The 27159-nt window shown below is 39.3% G+C and overlaps 1 protein-coding gene across 1 annotated transcript in view; it reads left to right on the top strand.

Annotated features, from left to right (window-relative positions):
* Positions 1-27159, top strand: part of FMN2 (formin 2) — a 417308-nt gene that overhangs the window by 178008 nt on the left and 212141 nt on the right. Inside the window, exons 6-7 of the mRNA XM_006901560.1 lie at positions 1-549; positions 2245-2389. The exon at positions 1-549 is cut by the window's left edge and continues 27 nt beyond it. Coding sequence (XP_006901622.1) covers positions 1-549; positions 2245-2389 — 694 coding nt within the window. The remainder of the gene's footprint in view (positions 550-2244; positions 2390-27159) is intronic.

The following is a 27159-nucleotide window of genomic DNA, read 5'->3' as shown; positions in this document are numbered from 1 at the left end:
CATACCCCCACCCCCCCCTCTGCCTGGTGTGGGTATACCTCCTCCCCCACCTCTGCCTGGTGTGGGTATACCCCCACCTCCTCCTCTACCTGGATTAGGTATACCCCCACCCCCTCCTCTACCTAATACGGACATACCCCCACCTCATCCTCCACTGCCTGGAGTGGACATACCCCTAGCCCCTCCTCTACCTGGTGTGAGCATACCCCCGCCTCCTCCTCTACCTGGTGTGAGCATACCCCGGCCTCCTCCTCTACCTGGTATGAGCATACCCCCGCCTCCTCCTCTACCTGGTGTGAGCATGCCCCCTCCTCCACCACTTCCTGGGGTTGGGATTCCTCTTCCTGGCTCAAGCCCTCCTCCCCCACCTCAAGCTGGGAGTAGCACTTTACCAGCACCACAAGTGTGTGGATTTCTTCCTCCTCCTTTGCCATCGGGCTTATTCGGATTTGGAGTGGGTCAGGACAGAGGAAGCAGGAAGCAGCCAATTGAGCCCTGCCGGCCGATGAAGCCCCTTTACTGGACCAGAATCCAGCTGCATAGCAAAAGGTAACGGCTACATGATCACTTGGTGGACCAGCTTTCCTCACCAGGGTCGTCCTTTACCATGAGGCTGGGGGAAGTCACAGTTCAGTTCATGTTTAAATGGAGCTCAGAAGCTTGTGAGTAGATTTATTGACGATATTTGTAATGTCAAAGTCTAACATTTTCTCCTACCAGCCAAAGGAGTGAAGTGACATATATGTATCAGTGTATATCCGTTAATACAGGTTAGTGATCTGCCTCCCAAAGATGTGATTAAAATGCTCCCTTGCCAAAATTGCAGAATCTGAGTGCTCCTTATCCCAGAACCCAAGTGAAGATAGATAGGGCTTTATGGCCTCTTCAAAGTGAGAAAGGGCACATATGGAGTAACATTTGCAGCTTATTTTCCAAATAAAAATTTGCTTTTTGCCTTTACTATTTAAATTTCCATTCTGACAAATAGCTTATATGTAAATTAAATGATTGGGCAGAGTTCTCTTTTGTTGGATTTTGCTTAATTTTAAAGGCACAGTGTTTCACCTTTCTTTTTAGTTTGCAGTCATTTTTCTTCAGGAACCACACCTGTCTACACAATCCCATTTGAATGCATTTGGAAGTGAATGAATTTGTTTGGATTATGTTGCTATGGATCACCTCTGGAAGGTGATTGGCGGTAGGGCAGGATCCTGAGTGGAAATAATCAGTATAAAGGAGTATTTCTCTCTGGGCTTCTGGTGTTTGTTAATCGACAGGCCATCTGTAGTCCGTATACCTAGCCATAGACTTGGAGCTGAGAGAGCTGACAGTGAGATTGAAGGGTGGGAGGAAAGGCAAGCACAGTAGGCTCCACCCGCCTTCCACGGTCTACCTTTTTAGGGATTCTTGAATTTGTGTGAGTGGGCATGCTTTCATTTCATTAGACCCATTTTCATTTCATATATGGATTTTTATCTTTACTGAATCACATCAAGAGAGAAGAGTGTATAGTTTTTTCCCTCACTTTGAAGCCCCTTCCTGTGCAGTTCACTTATCTGTATATATGCTGACTAATCCTTGCAAAAATATACACCAGGCACCTTATCTTCAGGACACTGTATGATCTCCCCTTGTGTTGTTTTAAGTTTGCTTTTTGTGGATAGTTTCAGGACACTGTATGATCTTCCATTATGTGTTATAAGTTTGCTTTTTGTGGATCTATTCCCAAGGTGATTTTAGATAGTGTTCAATAAATATGCAGCCTTGATAAGTGAAATAAGGTAGCTGGAGGAAAGAGGGAGGTGTTGAATGATGCACTACTGGAAATAGCTGTTTTGATGTACATGGGCCAAGTTGTGATTAGGAGAAGCCAAGCATTTACTTCTTTTCTGACAAATATTAGGAAGAGTCTGTATTTTATGATCTGTACTTGGAGCAAGTTGGAATTATATACTTTTCAGGCAAAAGTTTCATTATACGTTGATGTTATTTTCGTGTTTTCATCCAGTTGTTAAGACAAAAGACCTTAAAAACAGTCATCTTCCTTGCTTATCTTCCTCTCTTGTTAGCCCCTCACTCCTTTTTAGATTTTGTTGTTTATTTTTTTTCTTCCATTTTCCTTCCTTCCTTAATTCCCTTCCGATTTTTCTCTTCAGTACTTAGTTCCTTCCTTTCTGTTTTGGTCACCATGCTGTCTTGCTGTTTAATTTGATGGTCTTTTCATAGGTTTTTGCTTTACTCTAGAGACTCAAGCCCTTCACTTATTTGGGAAAAAATTGAAGAGCCATCCATAGATTGCCATGAATTTGAGGAATTATTTTCTAAATCTGCTGTAAAGGAGAGGAAGAAACCTATTTCTGACACCATCACGAAGACTAAAGCTAAACAAGTGAGTGCTCTTGAACTTTCTGAAATCGGACAATGCTTCTGGCAATAAATGAAAATTTAGTTGGTGAAAACTTGAGCATTTAAACACTTGTAATTAAATAAGATTTATTCCCAAGCAGGAAAAAATAATCATCTTGTTAAAGACATGATGTCCTGACTGTTTTATATAATCTCGTAATGTATATTTCTCAAATCTCAGTAATTGTTATTTCCAGAATTAGTGGCAATTTATCATTTGATTTAAATCTATAAGGGTGGGAAGGGGGGAAAAGGAAAACAAGTAAGCAAGAATTTTAATCCATGTTTATACAGTATGTTTGATACTCTGTGTCATTTATATTTCCAGTAAATACTTGTAGGACCAGTTGTACAATCACACTGTCCTGGAAATACGAATGAATACCTTTATCCCAGTTTTAGAATAGCTGGTCCTTGTGAAACCAGTCTTCTTTCTAACCTATGGCACCTGAGACAGAAAGATATGATTAATTTGGGGAAAAATATTGCCAACTGGTACATCAAAATGGTCTTGAAAATAAGATGATGATGCTATAAATTTTATATGCTTTTCAAAGAAGTACCATAAAAGCCTGTAATAAGCCCAAGATAAGAGGTATTTGGTTTTGTAATGAGCCCTGAAATGTGTAGTGGCTATGCTGCTTAACTTTTTCTGGCCTGGGAAAGAATGCATAAGAATTAAGACCTTTACAGGTCCCTCAGTCTTTATAGGCAAGGAGGTGGAGATGTGACCTTATGTCTCCACTAGTCTACCAGCTGAGGGCCAACTAAATGGTGATTTCCTTTATTTTCACATCTGACCTGGAAGTTGTAAAGTGCTGCATGACCCAGAATTATTCTTATTGATAATCTATTTCACATCAGAAACTTCTCATGAGATGTTTACTCTTAATCCAACAAGGAAGAGAAAGATATTTGAATAGTCTAGAATGTTGTGATCCATGGTTGATTGACTAAGGAATCCATCTTTACTGTTTACTAGCATAGGGTCATTATTTAATGCCCACCTTAGACATTTAGGAACCTCTGGTGGCCTGTTGTTGTTGTTGTTAAATGTTGTTGAGTTGTAGGTGACTCATAGCAACCCTGTGAACGAAAGTCCTCAGCCGTTGCATGACTTTCATCTTTTCTCCAGGTTCAAAGGGTTTCCGAAGGCAAGCTATTTATAGAAATGGATGCCATTCCTACTTCCAAGCTTATTTTAACTGGGTAGCTCCACCAGACACTGTCCATGATGGGTAAACATTATCGCGTTTAACACGTCAGTGTCACAGTGTTCAGCTTCACAGCAACCACGAGTTACCTCTGTATGGCAAGTGGACACACCAGGGCTATACGACCTAGAAGAATGTTTCACCAGAAACAATTAAAGACAGGCCTTAGGGCCATGCATTAGAGTCACCCACCTTTGGCTTGGTAGCATCGTTTTGTTTTTTGTTTTTATTTTAAGTGCCATCTAGGCGACCCTATGAACGAAAGTCCTCGACACTTGCATGACTTTCATCCTTTCTCCAGGTTCAGAGGGTTTCTGGAGGCAAGCTGTTATGGAAGTGGATGCCACTCCTGCTTTAAAACTTGTTTTAACCCAGAAACTCTGCCCTTACTTCCCCTTAGTTTATGGCTCTGGGCCGCCCAACCTCTTTTGAAGGGCAACAAGAGCAGAGAGCAACACACAGAGAAAAGGACCCCAGAAATTTCCCTTGCCTTGACTGCCACCAAGTCAAACTGCCATCGAGATGCCAGCCATCCCGCCCGTTAGCCGACTTCCAGAGTGGAGGGATTCGAATACACTAGCTGCTATATGGGAGAAGGCTTGGGAAGTCTCCTCTGGGACAATTACCTACCTCTGAAAAAGCCACTGGAGGGTCAGCTGTGAGCTCTGACTGAACAACACACAACAACAATGCATCAAGCATTTAGTTAATCACAAAATAATGCAAACTTAATGCAATATTTTAGCAATTAAATTTTTCAGAACCATCTATTGTGTTTGAGCTGGTAGCCTTGAATCATTAAGGATTATAGCTAGGACATAGGGAGCTCTGGTGGCCTAGTGGCAAGAAGCTGCACTGCAATCCCAGAGGAACATGGTTCAAATCCACCAGATGCTCTGCTGGAGAAGGAGGGACAGTCTCCTCCACTACCAGTCAGATTCAATAATAAGGATTATAGCTAGGACAGTGCCCGTACCATTCCAAGTACTCCACTGAGGGAGAATGGCTAATGGTTAATGGTATGAAGCTGTGCGGCAATCCCAAAGGAATATAGCTTAAATACAGTAGCTGCGCTGCAAGAGAAAGATAGGCAGTCTCCTCCTAGGTGATTTACTGCCTCTGAAAGCCCAATGGAGGGTAAGCTGTAAATTGGTTCTGACTCGTCAGCACACAACAACATGAATAGTAATTAAAAGCTGAAAAATCATTTGTGTCATAAAACCAATAAAGTCAAGATGGCAGTCTTGAAGGAAATGAAAACAAACAAACAAAAAGAAGAACGGTTGCCATTGAGTCAGTCCTGGCTCGTAAAAACCCTTTATCAAATTTCCCAGACTGTAAACCTTTATAGGAGAAGAATGCTCATCTTTCTCTGGAGCTGCTGTTGGTAGATTTGAACTGCTAACCCTTTGATAATTGTGAACTATGCCACCAGGACTCTAGGAAAAAAAGGATAAATGGAAAGTCACCTATTGTGTAGCAGATAGAATAGATTTAAAATCCTTTGCACAGTGTATTTACATTAAATACTTTGAGCTGTGTCTTCATGGCTCCACTCATGGGTGGTATATCTGAAATGGAAATACTGGTTTGGTACAGACTTGGAAGAAACTGGATGCCAGGTTTGCTCAATGAATGGGATGATAATCACGTGGGTCCCTCTCATTCTAGGGGTAAGTGAACCCTGCCCTCCCAGTTTCCATCACTTTTTCTGCTGAGAGTGTGCAGAATTGGGAAGATGCCTCATAAATTGTCTAAGGCTTCAGGATTTCATTTTTTATTTGAAAAAATATGCAGTGGCTCCAAAATCTACTGTCATGGAGTGGAATCCAAGTCATGGAAATGATGTAGCACAAATTAGAATTATTTTTTTTTGATATATAAAGCACTTTATTTCAGATCTGGGAAAGCAATGCAATTCTTCTTAAAAATTGCTTCTAGAACTGTTCTTGAGGGTTCCCAAAGCTGTAAATCTTCATGGGAGCTGTCTGTCATGCCTTTCTCCTGGGGAGTGACTGCTGAATTTAAATGACTGACTTTTCTGGTTATTGTTGTTATGTACCATCAAATTGGAGCTGACCCATAGCTGGCCCTCCAGTGGTTTTTCAGAGGCAGTAAATTACATGGGAGGAGATTGCCCATCTTTCTTCTGAGGAACAGCTGGTGGACTAGAACAACATGCTTTGGGAATTGCAGTGGAGCTTCTTACCACTTGGCCACCAGAGGTTTTTAAATAGTAGCTGTTAAGTTACCTACTTAGCCACCTGGGCTTTTTGTCAGTGGTTAGGTATAGTCTCTATATAAATTATCAAAACTTGAACTAGTTGATATGAAATCATCTATTTTCTATGTAGGTACAACCCATGCATCAAGTATCTTCTGAAAATAAGCATTTTATTCTGTCATTTGGCATCTCATAAACTGCACAAAGGGACTTTGCCCTTGCTGTAATTGTCACTTACTGATAATATCATTCCGATAGACCTTCAGCTTCAAATAAGGTCTCTGGAAATGCCACCCTCCTGATTATTCATGATCTCGTCCAGCACACTTCTTGGCTTGCACTTGGGACTGAATTCTGTGTTTTACCTCTGTTTTGGATACATGGATATATTTTTTTGCCCTTGTAGTTTAGAGTTAAAGCCTGCATAATATGTTGCTGAAAAATCTTATTTACACTCATTGTATTTAGAAGGGAAAACAATATCACTTCATTTGCTTGTGATAGTTAAAAGTTTTATTTAAGTAAAAGGTTTTCAGGGTGCATATTAACTAGTTGTGGTAAATGTTTACTGATTGTATGTGCAAATATTTTGGAACTTCCTGACTAATGTCTGGCAAAATTAATAGGTTTTTAAAGCTGTGGTGTATGTTTATGAAGTTATTTCAGGCAATCATGTACAGTGGAAGCTAGATGTTTTGTTTTTCTTTAAGTATTTTAAAATAGTTAAATAAATGTTTTCTTGAACATTAGCTGCGGTTAAATGCCCTGTTGTTTAATGAGGAACCTGAACTGTAATGGTGGATGATTCCTCAGTTGAGCACATTACTTTCTTGGTATTAAGAGAAAGAATAATTCTCTGGGTGCCTAAATCAATGGTAATAATATTATTATTGACATGATGTGGTGTTTGGTTCTAACTCTTAGGAACCTCATGTGACAGAGTAGTACAGTTCTGTAGAGTCTCTTTACCTATAGTTAAACATATTGCCAAGCTTAATCCTGAAGAGCTACCCATTCCTTTGATTGACAGCGGCATGCCTCATTGTTGCACTGTCAGGACTCTTTACTACTAATGATAAGTATCTTATATGTATATGATCTTCATCCACCAAGAAAAAAAAAAGACAAGCTTTTTTATGTTTTTGTTTCAAATACAACACAGACTATGTGAGTTGCACTGTGGTGTTCTTATTTATTTTAGAGTACTAAGCATTAAGAAGACAAGACACATGGGAGCTTATTGGACTATATTTGTATTTATTTCATTTTATTCAAATTAATGTGACACATCATAATTAAATATTAAATTGTTAACTTTTAAAAATAGAAACAAATGCAGATTTATCTCTTAAAATATAAAGAGAAACGTAGGGGGGAATCTCATAATAATGCCCATCTTTAATTATTGACACACATGCCCATGTTCTCATTTTTAAGTAATGATTTGGAACTAACATTATTTCATCTAATCTTTTCAATATTGCCAGAATGATTCTGTAATTATTGATGATGATGTTAATTACCATAAGATCTTTCAAAATCAAATAAAGCAAAAAATTAATATGCATTTATAAACAAGAAAGTAAAATCAGTTCCCTGAGAATTATTTTTGGTAATCATGGTTGTATCAAACAGAAATTTCTACTTACTCATGTGCCAAATGAGATCATGAACCAATTTTATTTAGTTGCTAATGAGTTGACTATGACTTTAGTACCCCATGGATAAAGCAGGAGTGGCATCCACTTTCTAAACAACATGCCTCTGAAAACTCATGAACTTTGAGAAATGACAATAATTATAGCAAGGCTTCAGGTCTTCTGTTAATAGGGCTGCTATTAGTCATGCTTGACTCAACGGTAATCGACAACCACCACCACCACCCTGTGTTGGACTACCACACAATCGCCACCATGCACTCATTGTGTCACTCCAGCTCCTTGAGGGTCTTCTTTTCTTTAATTGACCCTCTACTTTCCAAGCAGATATCTTTTTCCAAGTGCTGGTGCCACCTATCAAAATGCCTAAAGTATGTGAGTTGAAGTTTTATCATGCTTGCCTGTAAGGAACATTCTGGTTGCACTTCTGCAAAGACAAATTTGTTTATTCTTTTGATAGTACATAGGATATTAAATACACGTTGCCAACGCCAGTAATCACAATAGTGTTAGAATATTAAATGATCCAGGAAGTATTAAAAGAAGATGGAGAGAATATACTGAATCACTGTATTGGAAGGAATTGGCAGACACAGAAGAATTTCATGAAACAACATATGAGCAAGAGCCTGTGGTGATGAAGGAAGAAGTTCAAGCTGCTTTGAAGGAAATAGCAAAAAATAAGGCCCCAGGAAAAGACGGTATACCAATTGACATATTTCGGCTAACAGATTCTGCCCTGGACATGCTCACCAAGTTGTGCCAAGAAATCTGGAGAACAACCACTTGGCCTACTGAAAGGACCCAACAGAGTTTGGAAACTATAGAACAATATCATTGATTTCACATGCAAGCAAGATTCTGCTGAAGATTATACAAAAATGACTGGAACAGCACATCAGTAGAGAACTACCAGAAGTCCAGGCTTGGACTTGTAAGGGGTCATGGTACTAGGGATCTTGTAGCTAATGTTAGATGGATCTTAGCTGAAAGCAGGGAGTACCAGAGGAATGTCTATCTGTGCTTCATTGATTATGCAAAGGCGTTTGACTGTGTGGATCATAACAAACTGTGGCTGACTCTGAGAAGAATGGGAATCCCAGAACACTTGATCGTGCTAATGAGAAACCTATACTTGGACCAAGAGGCAGTTGTCAGAACACAGCAAGGAAACTGCATGGTTCAAAATTGGGAAGGGTGTATGCCAGGGATGTGTCCTGTCTCCATACCTTTTCAACATGTATGCAGAACAGATTATCTCGGAGGCTGGGCTCTAAGAGGAGAAATGTGGGGTCAAGATTGGTGGAAGATCTATCAACAATCTGTGTTATGCAGATGACACAACCTTGCTTGCTGAAACTGAGGAGGACTTGAATTGAGGTTCAATGTCAAGAAGACAAAAGATTCTCACCACTGGACCAATTGGCAGCATCAGAATGGATGGTGAAGAGACTGAAATTGTTCACAGCTTTAGTTTGCTTGGCTCCACAGTCAACACTCTCTGCACCAGTAGCCAGGAAATTAAAAGGTGCATTGCATGGGAAAGTCTGCTGTTAGGGACCTCTCCAAAGTACTGAAGAGCAATGGTGTCTCTGGAGAATAAGGTGCATCTGATGCAGGCCATGGTCTTTGCTATCACTTGTTATGCATCAGAGAGTTGGACAATGAATAGGGAAGATAGAAGGAGAATTGATGCCTTTGAGCTTTGGTGCTGAAGAAGAGTGTTGAGTGTACCATGGACTGCTAGGAAAAGAAACAGATTCATCCTGGAAAGGGTTAAACTGGGTGGCTCCATCTAACATACTTTGGACATGTTGTAAGGAGGGACATCATGCTTGGGAGGGTGGAGGGCAGGCGCAGGAGGGGAAGACCCTCTATGAGGTGGATTGATTCGGTGACCGGGGTAATTGGGATGGGTGTATCAGAGACAGTATGACTGGCACAGGACAGAGCAGAGTTTAGGGCTATTGTACATAGGGTCGTTATGGGTCGCAAGCGACTCAGCGGCACATAACAACAACAACAATGGTAATAATCACTGCTACCATGCTCTGGTGGCCTACAGGTAAGGAGCTGCATTGCCAACCTGAAGGCATGTGATTTAAATCCACAAGTTACTCTGTGGAAAAAAAGGTGGACAGTCTATTCCCCTGTGATTTACTGCCTCTAAAAATCCCATAGAAGGTCAGTTATGAGTCAGTTCTGACTCGGTGGTACACAACCATCACCATGGGAACCACAGGGAAGACTGAATTTTATTGACCATGTACCAGTCACAGGCCATAATGCTCATTTTTTGTTAGCTCATATAATTCTCTTAATCCCGTGAGGTAGCTATGGCAATCGTCTGTTTATAGTACAGAAAACTGATATAAAATTTCTGAGCACTGGATTGGCATAGATGAAAGGAAGCCCAATCTGAAATGAATGAATGATCAGACATTATATTTATTGCAATTAACAATCTGGGAAAATGCACACACTATAGTTTGGACAGGAACAAGGGGAGGAGGAGAAAACCAAACAACATATTTATGAATAAATGAATGAAAAAACATATTCTTTGTAAACATTCCTTTAAATTACAATTTGTTGTTGTTGTTGTTATGTGCCATCGAGTCGTTTCTGACTCATAGCGACCCTATGCACAACAGCTCTAAACCCTGCTCTATCCTGCGCCAACTGCACCGCCTCTGACACGCCCATCCCGATTACCCCAGTCACCGAATCAATCCATCTCATAGAGGGTCTTCCCCTCCTGCGTTGTCCCTCAACCCTCCCAAGCATGATGTCCCTCTCCAAGGACCCGTCCCTCCTGGCAATAGTATGTCAGACGAAGCCCCAGAATCCTTGCCTCCAAGGAGTAGCTTGGTTTAATCTCTCCAAGACAAATCTGTTTGTTTTCCTGGCAGTCCAGGGTATATTCAGTACCCTTCTCCAGCACCACAGCTCAAAAGCATCCACTCTCCGGCTTGAGGGCCACAGCCACCGCAGATAAGCAACGGACAGGCGTTTTTCACAGGTACCCGGGATTTCCGGCGGGAGCAAGCCCTTGGAAGCTCTGACAAGCGTGGTCTTGGGTGGAAGTGAGGCTTGAGGGCCACAGCCACCGCAGATAAGCAACGGACAGGCGTTTTTCACAGGTACCCGGGATTTCCGGCGGGAGCAAGCCCTTGGAAGCTCTGACAAGCGTGGTCTTGGGTGGAAGTGAGGCTTGAGGGCCACAGCCACCGCAGATAAGCAACGGACAGGCGTTTTTCACAGGTACCCGGGATTTGAAACATAATCTACACAGAAGTTCTACAGGACACGTCACCTTCCCTTGGAGACAGCACAACTAAACTTAAGAGAAGTGTCAAAAGAAAAATGTCAGCAGTCAACGTTTTTGGAATCGCAGAAGCCAAGAAAGCTTAAGATACAAACTGTCAGATCATGGGTTGGACAATGGAAGATATTTTCTGAAGGGACTTGGTAGATGAGAAGTGTTATCCTGGTGGAGGGTGGAGCTGGGAAGTAAGTGGGTAATGGCACTGGGCTAAGGGTGGGGTCAACACTTTAACTAACGCTTACCCCCACAATAAGGGATTTATCTTTAACTGCTCCACAAATTGCTGTCTGTCAGATACTCCTCTAAATCTGAACATTCAGATTAAGACAGACTAGGAAGAAGGATTGGCCACCCACTTCTGAAATAGCAGGCCTCTGAAAACCCTATGCACAACCTATGCACAAATTACAATTTAGAAAATTAAATTGTGCATCATAAAACAAAGCATTAAAAACCCAAAAGATTTATGAGTTTTATATTTGTAAATGTTGTGTTGTTGTTTACAAGAGCTCATAGCAACCATGTGATCAGGACATTGACCTGCCTCAGCCGGGTGTTGAGGGTTTTCCTCTCTTTTTCTGACTCTCTACCATTCCCAGCATGATGTCTTTTTCCGAGGACTGACAGTTCCTAACAACATGCGTAAAGTGTGTGAAGCAGAGTCTCATGATCCTTGCCTCGAATCAGCAATCTGGTTGTACTTCCTCCAAGCCAGATTTGGTTGTTCCTTTGATAGTCCATTCAGTTCTCTTCACCACCAGCTGGTTGTTGTTGTTGTTGTCGTCATGTATTGTTGAGTCATGCGCTACTCATAGCGACCCTATGTACAGCAGCTCTGAAGCCTGCCCTGTCCTGAGCCATTCTCACTGATTATGACACACCACCTCCCATTGCTTCAGTTACTTTATCAATCCATCTCATCTGGGGTCTTCTCTCCTGCGCTGTCCCTCCACCTTTCCAAGTATGATGTCCTTCTCCAAGGACTGGTCTGTCCTGGCCACATGCCCAAATAATGTGAGACATCCTAGCCCACAAGGAGAAACTTGGTATCACCCTCCCCAAGATAGACCTATTTGTAGTCAAAATGAAGGAATGATATTTGATAGATGACAAATCGGTAAGTGTAATTATGCAGTTGTCAGTGGACTCTTTAAAGCATTTGCTGTATTCTAAGACATTTTGGAAAGTGTATAAACTATGATAACACTAAACATGTTGATTGCCTGGCTAAATAACATTTTCTTCCAAGTGAGATTTGAACATACAAACATTTATAAGTAATAAAAATGAAAATTGATTGTGTGGCATATGAATAGTTATTAGTGGCAGAGTGACTGTCATTAAATTTCTCCATATGTCAAGTAATAACAGTTTTTATTAATTTTTTTAAATTTACCCCATATTACCACAAAGGCCTCTGTAAAATAGACATTAAGTAAGTAATGTCTGTAAGTGATCTGTAATGAGTGAATTCCTTTTGTTTCTCTTTATGTAGATAATGTCCTAATTTCACCATCATATTTGATAGACCATTTTGCTGGGTTCTTGGTGGGCAGTGGTTTTTTTGTTTTGTTTGGGTTTTTTCCCCCTTAGGTTTTTATATATGCCTTTCCAGTGCCTTCTTGACCACATGATTTCTGCTGAAAAATTGGACCCTATTCTTACTAGGTCTTCTTTTTTGGATTATTGTTTTTTACTGTGCTGCTGTCCATATTCTATATTTATGTTTGACTTTGGAAAATATGATTATGATTTGTTTTGGTGTTTTATATTTTGGGATCTGCCTTGTTTGAAGTTAACTCAGCTTTTTTAATGCGTGTTTTCTCCTTTTTCATAATACTTGAGATATTTTCTTGCTCTAAATTTTCAGTGCTTTTCTGTGCAATTCTCCAGTCTTCTTGTTTTCTGAATTCAAGTCACAATAAAGCTGCTCGTCATGATGTTGTTCCTTACGGTTCTTTTCCTTTCTTCACTTTCCTTCTTCTGTTTTTCTGTTTTCCTGTAATAGATTATTATTGAAGAGTTTGTGCTTCACCTCACTGAGGCTGTGTTCCATTTCTTACATTCTGCTTTTCCCCCTTTCCCTGTGATCTGTTTCTGAATGTTTAGTTTAATTGCCCCAAATTTCAACCTGCTGTCTTTGTATTGCTTCACATTTTCATTTATTTTTATCTATTTGATCTTGTATCTTCTTTTTTTAATGCTTCTGTTATTTTATGTACCTTTTTCTCAGTCCATTGAAGGCACTGAACTACTATTCTTTTTAATTCCTTTTCAAGAAGTTTCAACAACATTCTTACTGTTTTCTTGTTTTGTATTAAGGACATTTACTGTGTCTAAGACATTGTGATGTTGTCATTCTATTGTTTTGATACTTCTAGCCAAGTAAGATTGTATCAAGAAAAGTTACAATTCAATAAGTAAAAGACAACCTAATTTAAAACAAAAATGGGCAAAGGATCTGACACTGGCCCTAGAAACCTATTCTACATCATTCCCCAACAGAGAAATACAAATCAAGACTATAATGAGATGCCATTTCACACTAAAAACAAACAAGCAAAAACAAGCAAAGAAAAACGGTCTCCTTGAGTGGATTTCAATTAATGACTACATAAAGAGTATAGAGTAAAACTCTAATCTAGAGTATTTTTAAGGCTTTGACCTTTAAGAAATAGATATGATGAACCTTTCCTCTGAGGTAATTTTGGTTGAGTTCAGTCCTTCAAACTTTGAGTTAGTAGTTTCTTAACTGTTTTCACCACCTGGAGACTACATCCCTACCAAGTTGGCTAAAATAATAACTGAATAATAAATAATAAAATAATAATAAAATAGTTGAGGATGAAGAGTGGGAACACTCACACATTCTGGTCCTCCAGAATGTAAAAATCATCCAGGCAGTTCCTTTGAACATTACATGAAAGCTACCATGGGACCTGACCATTCCATTTTTCCCCCTAAATTTTATTTTAGTAATTTTAATGAACATTTACAGAGATTTTGGATTTTCATTCATTCATTGTTGCACTTTTTTCTTTACCCTCTCTCCTCTTCCAGTTCACTCCTCTCTTTGAAAAGCAAGGTAAACTTCTTCGTTGGTATACAATCCCCCCAACCCCGACCCTGCCCCCCACCCCTGCCACAAATGCATTCCACTATGCAACCTTAATTCTGGATTCCTGTGATAATCATAATATGCTATCATATATAACTTTTAAACTGTTCTCTTCCTCATCTGTTTCAATTCAGAATACATTATCTATCCAGTTTTTTCACTCTTACCCCAGCCTTGATGCCTGCCACTTTCTACAACAGTGGCACCATGCATTATTTGTCCTTTTGTGACTGAGATATTTTACTCAGCATAATGTCCTCCAGGGTCACCCATTTTGAATAATATTGCATGAGTTCCTTGTTTTTCAATACCATTCAATTTTTAGTTGTACACTCAACAGGAGGGGGAATGCCAAGTTTAAGTAAAAATGTGTACATAAATGTTTACATCTAAAAAGGAGGAACAAACCAAATGATCATCATCTTATAAAGGAAAAATAATGTGTTGTATCCATACTGTTGTTGTTATGTAGGTGACATTGAGTCACCTGTGACTCATAGGAACCCTAAAGACAATAGCTCTGAGCTTTGCCCTACCTTGAGCCAGTGTCACTGACTCCAACACACGTACCCCCACTGTGCCAATCCATCTCATCTGGGGCCGACTTCTCCTGTGCAAGACTCCACCTTTACAAGCATGATATCTTTCTCCAAGGTTGGGTTTCTCCTGGCCATATGCCTAACGTATGTGTGATAGAGCTTTAAAATCCTTGCCTCCAAGGAGCAGCTTGGTTTTACCTTCTCCAGTACATACCTGTTTGTTCTCTTGGTGGTCCATGCTTTGTTCAGTACTGGTCTCTAGCACCACAACTCAAAAGGCATCTATTATTCTTCTGTCATCCTTATTCATTGTCTAGCTCTCTGATGCATAGCAAATAATTGTGAAGACCATGGCCTGGAACAGGTGCATCTTAGTTTCTTAACTGACATCATTGCTCTTTAGAACTTTGGAGAGGTCCCTGACAGCGTATTTTCCTAGAAAATTTGTCTTTTGATTTTCTGACTGCTGGTGCTAAGAGTGTTGATTGTGGAGCTGTGCAAGCTGTAATTGTTAATAATCTCAATCTCTTCTCCATCCATTATGGTGATGCCAATTGACCCAATAGTGAGAATCTTTGTCATGCTAATGTTGAGCTTCAATCCATATTCAAGACTACACTCCTTGACCTGCAGCAAACACTTCAGATCCTCCTCAGTTTCAGCAAGCAAGCTTGTGTCATCTGCATAACACAAGTTGTCCATGAGTCTTCCTCTAATCCTGATGGCATATTCCTCATTAAGTCCAGCCTCCTGAGTGATCTGTTCTGCATATAGATTGAAAGGGAGACAGGATGCATCCTGATTTTAAACTATGCAGGGTTTCCTTGCTTTGTTCTGAGGACTACTTCCTGGTCCAAGAATTGGTTTTGAATTAGCACAATCAAGTGTTCGAGAATTCCCATTCTTCTCAAGGTTAGCAAAATTTGTTGTGATCCACACATCATGCTTTTGCCAATATCAAAAGATTGGTTGGTGATTCAAATCCACAAGCTGATGTTCTGAGGGAGAAGATGGGCACTTTCTCCCAGTAAAGATTTATAGCCTCAGAAATCTGATGAAGGATTTACTCAGAGTTGGACATGTTATGTTATGTTATGTTATGTTATGTTATGTTTGTTATGTTATGTTATGTTATGTTATGTTATGTTATGTTATGTTATGTTATGACTCATAGCGACCCTGTGTACAACGGTCCTAAACTCTGCTCTGTCCTGCGCCAGTCGCACTGTCTCTGACACTCCCATCCCAATTATCCCAGTCACTGAATTAATCCACCTCATAGAGGGCCTTCCTCTCCTGCGCTGTCCCTCTACCCTCCCAAGCATGACGTCCCTCTCCAAGGACCGGTCTCTCCTCACAACATGTCCAAAGTATGTTAGACGGAGCCTCAGAATCCTTGCCTCCAAGTAGCCACCCGGTTTAACCCTTACCAGGACAAATCTGTTTGTTTTCCTAGCAGTCCATGGTATTCTCAATACTCTTCTCCAGCACCACAGCTCAAAGGCATCAATTCTCCTTCTATCCTCCTTGGTCATTGTCCAACTCTCTGATGCATAACAAGTGATTGCGAAGACCATGGCCTGTATCAGACGCACCTTAGTCTCCAAAGAGATACCATTGCTCTTCAGCACTTTGGAGAGGTCCCTAACAGCAGACTTTCCCATGGCAATGCACCTTTTAATTTCCTGGATGCTGGTGCCAAGACTGTTGACTATGGAGCCAAGCAAACTAAAGCTGTGTACAATCTCAATCTCTTCACCATCCATCCTGATGCTGCCAATTGGTCCAGTGGTGAGAATCTTTGTCTTCTTGACATTGAGCCTCAATCCATATTGCAGGCTGCAGTCCTTGACACTCTGCAGCAGGCGCTTCAGGTCCTCTTCAGTTTCAGCAAGCAGGGTTGTGTCATCCGCATAACGCAGGTTGTTGATAAATTGTCCACCAATCTTGACCTCACATTTCTCCTCATAGAGCCCACCCTCCCGGATAATCTGTTCTGCATATAAGTTGAAAAGGTATGGAGATAGGATGCATCCCTGGCGTACGCCCTTCCTATGTACAGAGTTGGACATAGCTTAAGAAAAGTGGGCTGTGGTGGAGTAAGGAAATATGCTAAAATATGACCCAATAGAAGAGCATCCAGGGGAGTTCTGATGGCCTAATGGTAAGAAACTACGCTACAATCCCCAAGGCATGTAGTTTGAATCTACCAACTACCCAGGGAAGGCGGATGGGTAGTCTCCTGGTGTGCAATTTACTGCCTCTGAAAACCTGCCGGAGGGTCAGCTATGGGTCGGCTCTGCCTGGACAGCATGCAATAACAACAGCATATCCCAATATTCTGCTGACTTAGGAAGCTTTTATATATTAGTTATAAGGATTTGCACTGCCAGTCCAAAGGCATGTGGTTTGAATCCACTAGCTGCTTCCTGTGAAAAAGTTAGGCAGTCTCCTCCCATGTGATTCACTGCCTCTGAAACCAGCTTAATCAGCTCTACCTCAGTAGTAAATAATAACAAGTTAAAAAACTAAGTCACAAAAGACTATATACTCTAGGTGTATTGCCTATTTCCATTTCTGTGAAATGTCCAAAATGAGAAAAAGCTGTAGCATAGAAAGTGAATTAGTGTCAGGATAATGGAAAAAGAAAAATGATAATTTCTTTATGGGTCACATAAATGTTCTAAAGTTAGATTGAGGAAGTTAGGGGTGGGATGGGTTTGTACAATACTATGAAGTACAAATTCTAATTGTTATAAAATATGCATGAAGAAACTAATCAAATCCAAGATGGTTGCTGTTTATTCTGAATGTTTTGGTGAAACAGAAAGCTAAGCAAATTAGACTGTTACTTAAATTGGAATATTATATTTAATTTGATGAAATAGCACAATATCTGAGTAGAAAGTTGTGTACATATTTGGACAGAAATTATAGAAATAAGTCCTTTTGTCAAAAATATTAGACTTGTATCATCTTCAAGAATTTTTCTTTTTAATAAGTTCTTCCTTCGAAGAATTTTTGCACATTTTTTAAACATTTATCCTCAGTTTTTGTTTTCCTTTATGGTAATATGTTTTATGTTTTCTTTACTTTTTTTTAATCTTCCAGGAAATAATAATATTCTCATTTTTCATTGATTTTGAGTATCACAACATTTATATAATTGAACTTCTTTCACTTGTTAAAGAAAGCTCATTTTCTTAAACCATGCAGTAGTATACTCTTTATAATCTATTTTATAAAGTTTTTAAAAACACATCAACTTTTTTTCAGTTAGTCTGTGTTAGTCTCTGATGTTTAAAGGAGGAAGAAGTACAATTCTATTAAGTGTACTAACAATCTGCAGGGTTTTAGAATCACTATTCTTCTTGCATTCTAAGGTGAGGTACAAATAAGAATTTGTATGACAACCAATATTACATGGAAAATTCATACCAAACAGTAATGTCTTCTTTGATTTTAGTTTGTCCTTTCCCCCCCATTTCCTTATTTTAGTGTGCGTCCTTCTTGCCATTATTGAGATTTCACTCATTTCGCTTTCCTGTTGGGATAATCACATCACTTCATTCCCATGATATTTGCTAGAATGTCTTCACTGGGCCAGCCAGAACCATGCTGATCTGTCATCATCATCACTGTCTTAGTCATCTTACTGTGGTTTTGCTGTTTTTTTCATGTATTTACTTTGTCTTTTTTTTAATGTCATTCATTGGAGTATTTTAAAAATGTAAGCTGTTGTAACATTTCAGCAGTTTTTCAGTTTTGATATTTTCTTCATTCCTTGATTCAACTTACCAGGCACTTAGAAAATTCAAGTTATTAGATATCCAGAGTGTATGGATCAACCATATTTCACCTTTTCATAAAACATATTAAACTATTAATATTGCTAAAATAATTTAATTTCTTTTTTGACTCCCAAGCAGTCATTTGAAAGAGGTGCCTTATTAAGACTCACATTGTGGGTTAGAGAAAAAAAAAATATCACTGAGAAAATGTGTTTCTTACTCTGAAAAACTCAACAAAGTAACCTTATAAGGAATATAATCCAGACTTCCTTATTAATTGGGGGTGAATCCAGACTATTATTATCCTTCCTTTGTCTGTTTCTCCATAAAAAGAGCCAGAGGCAAGACACAGATGTCAGATGTGCACATTGAGTGCCTCTCCACATTGACAAGCAAAATGGAACATTCTAAGTCATCTCGAAAATGTAAATAAATTTGTCACAACTCTTGGTGCACACTACTAGTGATTGTCTGTTTTTTTTCAGAGAATTTACCTAAAATCTTGAAGCCTGTGTGGGTGAGACTTTCCGATGGCTAGAGATGTGGGCAGGGGTAGAATTACTAGATTAATTTCTTTCCTCCAGGTCTTTTTTTTTTTTATTAACCAGGCATTTTTAAATCAGTAACAATTATGTTAATCAGTTTCTCGACTTTTACATGTTCAAGTCAGATTATCCCTCAGCCAGTATTTGTAGGGAGCAAAAAAAAAAGAAAAAAAATTTAAGCAAATTGTTGAATTTTTTTTTTTGCATTAACAACCTCCCCAGGTGGTACTCATCCATCCCCCCACCCTCGACATGATTCTTCCCTTCTTCCCGATGACCCCAGAAAAGAGGAGAAAAGGTGAAAAGGGCCAAGGACATTTTACACAGTGGGCAGAACTTCTGTTGGAGAAGATATCAAGGGTGTAGAGAACCTGCAGAAAAGGGGGAACCCACTGTAGAAGAAAGGGAAAGAGGCTGTGGAAGGGTGAGTGCATCTAACCATTACATGTCGAGATGCCAGTCTGTCTCTCTCAGCCTGAATACAGTCTGAGTGTGCATGTCCATTTCTTTTCTGCCACAGATAGATAAATGCCATGACTGTCATAATTGTTAAACATTGGCCAGTACTCTTAAGACTTCTGTGTTAGTAAATTTGTAGTGTATTTAGATGAGTATTTTAGGTAAAAACCTTCCTGGAGTCGCCAAAAAACTGTCAATCTCAACACAGACTAGTAAGAATTAGAAAACCAGAATTAATCAGAAGAGGACAACTCCAGTTATTTCCTGTGATCCCTTTGAAGAAACTGGATCTTCTGTTGTTTCAGTCGTCAGTTTTCTGATTTTATGTTCTTTACTCATTCTTTTGTATATATGTGTCTGTCATAGGATTGTTCTTTCTTTTTATTTGAGTAAAGCTTTACAAATCTTAATGGATTTTCATACAATCATTCATAGACTTTTTGTTTATTACATTAATGGCCATCAGTGTAATTATGATTTGCAATATCTACTCAAACTCTTTTTATGTATCGTGCTTTCCTTCACCTTTATTTATACTTTGTCAGCTCAGTTAAACAAACACAAATCTTTCTTTTCAATGTCTATTTTAGACACTAATTTTTTAGCTTCTGCTTCCAAAATTTAAAAATCAAAAAGGAGGAAGATGTAGGTAACTCATGTCTCTACTGCCCAGGCTAACTCAGTGTCCAGATTGAGAAAGAGTTCCTGCTATCATTTTTGCATCCTTAAACAAAGGACCTCTCGACTGTAGGTTCCATGATCGGCATATAATTGTTAATACCTTGCTGACAGCAGAGAATACCAGAAAGAGACTGTTCTTGACTATTCTGATGCATTTGACCGTGTAAATTATAATAAATAATAGATAATGTTGCAAAGAATGGGTATTTTATTCCTTTCATTAATTGTGTTCATGTATGTCCTGAAGCTAGACCAAGAGGTCGTTGTTTGACTAGAACAACGATATACTGCATAATTTAAAATTGGAAAAGATGCGTGGTAAGAATTTTGTATCCTCTCTCCATACTAAGTTTCTACACTGAACAAATAATCTGAGAAGCTGGACCATAAACAAGAATGCAGCATTAAGATTAGAGGAATACTCCGTAACCATTGTAATAAGCAGATGACACAATCTTTAATACCTCAGAAATTTAAGAAAATTATTATAATGTCAAAGGTTTTGTTTCTTTAGTTGGTTTACTGAAGTTCCAAAATAGTATATCTAACTGGAAAATTATTTAGTCATACATAACCTATCTTTTGATAGGTATATATAAACACGTTGCCCAGTGGCCTTTCTGTGTCTATACAAGAGAAGTGAGTTCATATGCCCATAAAAAGGCTTTTGATGAATGAATAGCATAAAGCTCCATGCTTTATGCTATTATATCATATATTCCCTTAGTGCATAAATAGTATTAATGAGGTGGTAATCTTACATGTAAACATAGTCTCAAGAAAAATCTTTCTTCTTCTTAATGTGCTGTCCTTGACCATGTAATTTCATTTTTCTCTTATCTTTTATTCCTAAAAATTTAAAACTCTTACTTCTCTGCCAGCCCAAAGGTGGCTGGTTCGAGTTTATCATTTACTCCAGAGGAGATGGGCCGTCTCTTCTTGTGTGATTTATAGACTCTGAAAACCCAGTGGAGGGTCAGCGTGAGTTGGCTCTGGTCTGATGGCAGTCAGCTGGTTTTGGTGTTTTTAATGAGATAATAAAGAGCCCTGGTAGTCTTATGTGCTGCGTGACACCTTTTGGTTGGCAATTCAAATCCACCAGCTATTCCAAGGATAAAAGATGCACCATTCACTCCCATAAGGATGTACAGCTTCAGAAACTTGGTGGACGGTCAACATCATTCAGGATTGACTGGATGCCAGTGGTTTTAGTGTAGTGAGATAATATTGAAATATAAACCAAAATGTTTTTGTTTGTGTTCTGTCACTACTTATTTGATCTTCAAATATTTTTGTGAATCTCATTTAATACTTTACTGCTTTTCTCACAATGAATTTCTGATACTGTCGTTTTCATACTATAGGGTTCCTACTGAATTTTAAAGGCTAAAAACACCAGGTTAAAGTTGTGGGTAAGAAGTATATAGGAAATCAATTTTTAAGCTAAAGTTTTTTAAATTTTATTGATTTGCTTACAAAATTTGTATACGTTTCATATCATTCCATGTACGTTGTGTTTCACACATTCTTTCCTTCACATTGTTTCATATGATCATTCCCATACACTGTGTTTTTATGAAATGAATCATTCTTAATCTGTTCCCACTATCACTCTGTCTTTTCAGGTTCCCACTAGATCTTTCCTAATTTACCCCCTCCATCTGCCCACCAAAATCTGTGACCCTCTAATTTCCCCCATATTCTCAGCTCCCTTTGTCCCCCTTTCCTTTCCCCTTTGGATTTTTATACGTATCTTACTAGTTATCTTTCTATTTTTATAATAATAGTCTTATTTTGGCTTAAGAGGTGCACTGTTTCTATATTGGTAGGGAAGGTCTCCAGGTCCTGGTTGGCTCCCCGGAGGCCTTTTGATGGGAGCCGAGGGGAACTTGTAGCATGGGCAGAGCTGTGGCCGTGGTTTAATTTTTGAAAAGAACACTCCTAAGTGTCACAGCACTCTTCTGTCATTTCTCTGTAGCAATGTCATTTCATAGGTAACTGTGGACTACTGTGATACTGAACGTTGTGCCATTGGTCGGTCAAGTGCCATAATGGTTACACATGGTTGTAAATATCTGGTTAAATATCTGATTAAGACAGGATTGGAAGCAGGAGTGTCATCCACTTCCTAAACATGACTGGAAACTCTATAAGCTTATTCTTTCTCTATTGTTCTTTCTACAATAGTTATAGAACAAAGTTAAAGTCTTTTGTTTATGGGGTCAGTAATAGATGGCACTTAACAACAGTATATATTGAAAAGCCCTTGTCTTCCATTCTGGACTTCCATTGGCTTGACGCTGTATGATGGCACTCTTGTTTTGGTTGAGGGTCTGTGTAGATTGTTTATTTTATAGCCTCATGTTTAGAGTCAATAAGACCTCCAGGAGGACACTTGAATTTTAAGGCCAATGCCTTGTCTTCATTTGGAAACTAGACTCTGTAAGATGGATTCTCTTGTTTTGGTTGAGGTCATTGTGGAATGTTTGGGTGTTTTTGGTTTTTTGATGTATCTGATGTGATTATGGTTACCCATGGTGGACAGTGTTTGGTGGAGCTCCACGGTTAAAACAAGCTTGGAAGCTGGAGTGGCATGCACTTCCAAAATAGCTTGCCTCCAGAAACCCTATGAACCTGGAGAAGGGATGAAAGTCACACAAGTGTCCAGGTCTTTTGTTCATATGGTCACTATGAGTCACCTGCAACTCGATGGCACTTAAGAACAATAACAACATCAGTCTTATGTAGTATTTGTTCTTATGAGGCTGAGTTCACTTAGCATAAAGCTCTCTAGCCTCTCCCATATTATAGAGTATTTTACAAAATTGCTGCTTTTGAATGCTGCGTAGTATTACATTGTGTGAATATATCAGTTTCTCAATTCATTCATTAGTGTACATTTGGACTCTTTCTGTGTTCTTGCTATTGTGAATAATGCTCTGTGAGCATTAGTGTATAAGTCTCCGTTTAGATGAAGTTTTGAATGTATAACATAATCCAGTAGACTTGGATGCAATTGTATTGATAAAACCATTTTCTAATTAAGTGGAAGATTAGAAATGACAGAGCAAACTGGGGGGGGGGTAAAGAAAAAAGTACAACAATGAATGAATGAAAATCCAAAATCTCTGTAAATGTTCCTTAAAATTAATAAAACAAAATGAAAGAAGAATTATAAACAACAGTATGCCCATTGCATACAAAACCCTACACCATCCATAATAAATGTTAATCCCCAAGTGAGTGCACAGACAGCAGACTAGATTAACGGATATGAACAGATGAAAGAAATTATACTAAAGGTAATAGTTGTTTATAGTTTTGCAGATGTTATTTCAACATGAGTATTTGTATATACCGCAAATAAAACGTAGATAGTAGAGCCAACCAAAATAGAAAAAAAAATAGAAATGACAGAGCCAAACAATATCTTGCATCTATTCTCCATAATAAAAATGGCTAAATAAACAAAGATGATACTGTTAGGATACAGAGACAAGATTTTATTGCTTTATATTTAAGGAATTTAATAATTTCTGCATGTTTTCTCTAGGCTCAAAGGAGATAAAAGGGTGCTTTTTGATAGCTGGTTTTCATGAGAAAAAGAAATTTTTTATTACTTTTATGGCATTTCTTTTAACTTTTGTTATTGTAAATAGTACATATTTTTTAAAAAGAAACTTAATACACAAAATGCTAGAATGAAAATTTTATTTGTGTCTGAGTGTATAAATAGAGAGGTCTAATTATAAACTGGCTGAAAGTGAAGAGAGCTTGAAGCACTTGTTGCAGAGGATCAAGGAACGCAGCCTTAGGGATGGGTTGCATCACAGTGTCAAGAAAACAATGATTCTTACCACTGGCCTGATAGCAGCATCATGATGGATGGAGAAGAGACTGACACTATCAATAGCTTCATTTTGCTTGAATCCACAGTTAACGCCCTTGGTATGAGCAGTCAGGAAATAAAGGGACACATTGCACTGGGAAAAAATCTGCAGTTTGGGACCTCTCCAGATTATTGAGGAGTAATGATGTCAGCCTGAAGACCAAGGTACATCTGACTGAGGCCATAGTCTTTCTAGTTACTTGCAATGCAAATGAGAGCTGGACAGTGAATTAGTATGACAGAAGAATAATTGACACCTTTTTGCTGTGGTGTTGGAGAAGAGCACGTAACATCCCATCGATCGCCAGGAGAACAAAGGGGTATGTCTTGGAGAGGGTACAGCCAGAGTGCTCTTTGGAGGCAAGAATGATGAGGCTTTGCCCCACATACTTTGAGCATGTTCCTAGGAGGTGCTATTTGTAGGAGAAGAACATGATTCTGGGAAGGGTGGAGGGTCAGTGAAGGAGAGGAAGACCCTTAACCACATGGATTGACACAGTTGACTGCCAGCAAATCCAAGTGGGGCTCTTCAGGAGAAAGATGTGGAATCTCCTCCCCTGTGATATACAATCTCAGAAACTCAATGGTAGGTTTTTTACCACTGTGTGTATAAATGTTGTTGTTATTAGGGGCTATCAAGTTGCATACAACTCATAGCGACCCCATGAACAAAGGATCTGAACCCTAATCTGTCCTGTGCCATCCTCATATTTCCTGACACATGAGAGCCAATTGCAGCAGTCAGCTTTGTCAATCCATGTGATGTTAAGTGCTCTTCTCCAACACCACAAGTTTGGGCCTGCATAGATTGTGGCTTTCCAGTGACTTGTTCTGTTATTGTATGCTCAGCTTGGAAAATGTCACTGGAGGCCTGTGCTTGGGTATTGGCATCTAGAGCATATTCTCTGCTTATGTGTATTGTGCTGGAGAGCAAGGGACTATGTCTAGTAGGATATAGGTTGTTTTGTTTTTGTTTTTGCTTTTTTAACTCTAGCTTGCCACCGGGCATTTCAGTGGTTTGAGATAAAGAGGTAGAAGGTTTTTTTGTTTTGTTTGTTTAATAGAAAACTTTGGTATTATAAATTTTATGGATTTTGCATAACTAATATGGGAAACTTGTATTTTTTTGTTATTTTTGATAGTATGAGTGAATTTGGTTATATTAGAAATAAACAAAGGGTTGTTTATAGGATAAAACTGCTTTAGGTGATATTAAAATGGTAATTATTGTTTGGTATCTTTGTTGAGAACAATCTGCTGAGCTAATGAGGTGTATGGTGGAGTAGAATGCTGTGTGGAAGTTTTTTTAGTGCTTGAGTGCTGAGTGAAGTGAAAAGTAGTAGGACTTACCATTTAAGAGGTGTAGGAAATTTGCACACTGAGGGGGGCATGTTTGACTTGAGAAAGGTGGTATTTAGTGGGGATTATTTATGACCTCAACAGTTGTGAGGGTGGTTAGGATAACTGTGTAAGGTTTGTTTTAGTGTGGTTGGAGAGGCTTAGATGCATGCTATGTGATGAGAATGGCATTTTTTGAGGTGGCTTTAGTAGCTTGGTCTAGACTTCCAGATGAGGGTATGGGTATACAGTCTGAGTGTTTTAGAGTAATTGTTTAAGGAGGGAGAGATAAGGTATGATGCTAAAAGAAGGGATTTGGTGAGTAAGTTATGGTTCAGTTAGCCATATCTTAGTTGGAAGGAGTTTTGCTAGTAAGGGAAAGTTGGGAATTCAGTGTTTAAGGAAACTGATGAAGTTGAGAAAAGAGAGGATTTGATTAGCAGTCTGAGGTGTGTGGTTGGAGGCTTTTAATGGCTCTGCGCTGATTGGCTGATGAATTTATAGTGGTGGAGGTCAATTGAAAGCTGATATATATGACTGTGAGGAGAGACAGTTGGGCCTTGGAAGGGGATACCCTGTATTCTTTGGAGGCTAAGAAGTTAAGAAGTTGAGCAGAGTGTGTTTGTGAAAGTTGGTAGGAGGAACTGCACAGCAAAAGAGTATTCATTTATTTAGGGATAAGAAGTTTATTGGAAAGTAGACAAGTAATGATGGGTTTTAAACTTTTGCGGTGTTGTACAGAGTCAGGGAATTGGGATTTAGCAGGAAAAGAGGAGTTTTTTAGAGTAACGAAAACTGATTGGTAGTGAGAGGTTATAGATGGGGTGGAAAGACACTATTTTAAAGGGTTGACAATGCCTGGTGAGTGGTAAGAGGCTTGGAGGGAAGGCTGTTAATCCCAATTACTGAGACCTGGGTAGCGAAAACAACCCAAGATGGAAGGGAGTACAGAACAGGTAGCTCTTGTGTTAACCTGAAAGGAAACTGGTTTACCTGGTACCTGAAGGGTTATCGTGGGAAATTAGCAGGAGTGGTGAGGGTTGTTTAACCTGGACATCTGCAGTGGTCAGTGGCCAGGCCTAAGAGATCAGCCAGGTTGGGAACTGGGTCCGGTGAAGAGGAGCCGGTATTCTAATGGCCCAGTGTTCCACAGGCAGGACAAGGCTGCATATCAGGCTCTGGTTTGGAGGATGAGGGTTAGTGTAGTTGCTAACTCCTTTGGCTCTCTGTGCTGTACTTGAAGCAAGTACCTGGAAGTGAGGAACACATGTTTTCTGCCCTGTCACAACTGCTGTAAGGCAGTTATATTTGCAGATTTGCTTTCTGTCAGGCACAAGATTTTTCTCTGTCCGTTCCTTTCAGGCATTGGAACTTAAAGGCCTGCCAAGTCTTGAAATAGGGTGTTTGGAGGCGAGTGAGGTATTTGGCGGTAGTTTCTAGCTTTTTTCTGTATGCTCTTAGGCAAAGGTGAGTACTTGCTGTTTGATATTTTGCTTTGCTCTGGTAACTTTCTCTGAGCATTATGAGGGAGGAGCTGGGTCTAAGGGAGAATTGGAAAGGGCTTCCTCTGGTGAGTCAACATTTGCATATGGCTGAGTTAGGAAAACAGAAGCTGTAAGGGATTCTCTGTAGGATTAAAGGTGACTGAGTTTACAGCAGTTTAGAGATACAGAGGGACTTTTAGCATTTATAACTTTTGAAGAGGACTTAGAAGGGACTTTGTATGAGAAGCGGAGTAGGAATTCCTGAGTCTGGATTGGTTGGGATAGAAGAGGATTGGGCAACTGGAGAACAAATTGATTCAGTTTGGTAGGATAGTTTAACCCTGGTAACAAAGGAGGAAATACAAAGGAGGAGGAACAGTTGTAAGCAGACCCTAGTGATTGGAACATGGAATGTGAGAGCCATGAATGAAGGAAAATTAGAAATTGTTAAGAAAGAAATGGAACGCATAAATATTGACATATTA

Source organism: Elephantulus edwardii, unplaced genomic scaffold (assembly GCF_000299155.1).
Source record: "Elephantulus edwardii isolate Elephantulus edwardi_28Jun2011 unplaced genomic scaffold, EleEdw1.0 scaffold00331, whole genome shotgun sequence".
NCBI lineage: Eukaryota > Metazoa > Chordata > Mammalia > Macroscelidea > Macroscelididae > Elephantulus > Elephantulus edwardii.
Note: the sequence above shows the minus strand (reverse complement) of the source record. Positions and strands in the feature narration are given on the sequence as shown.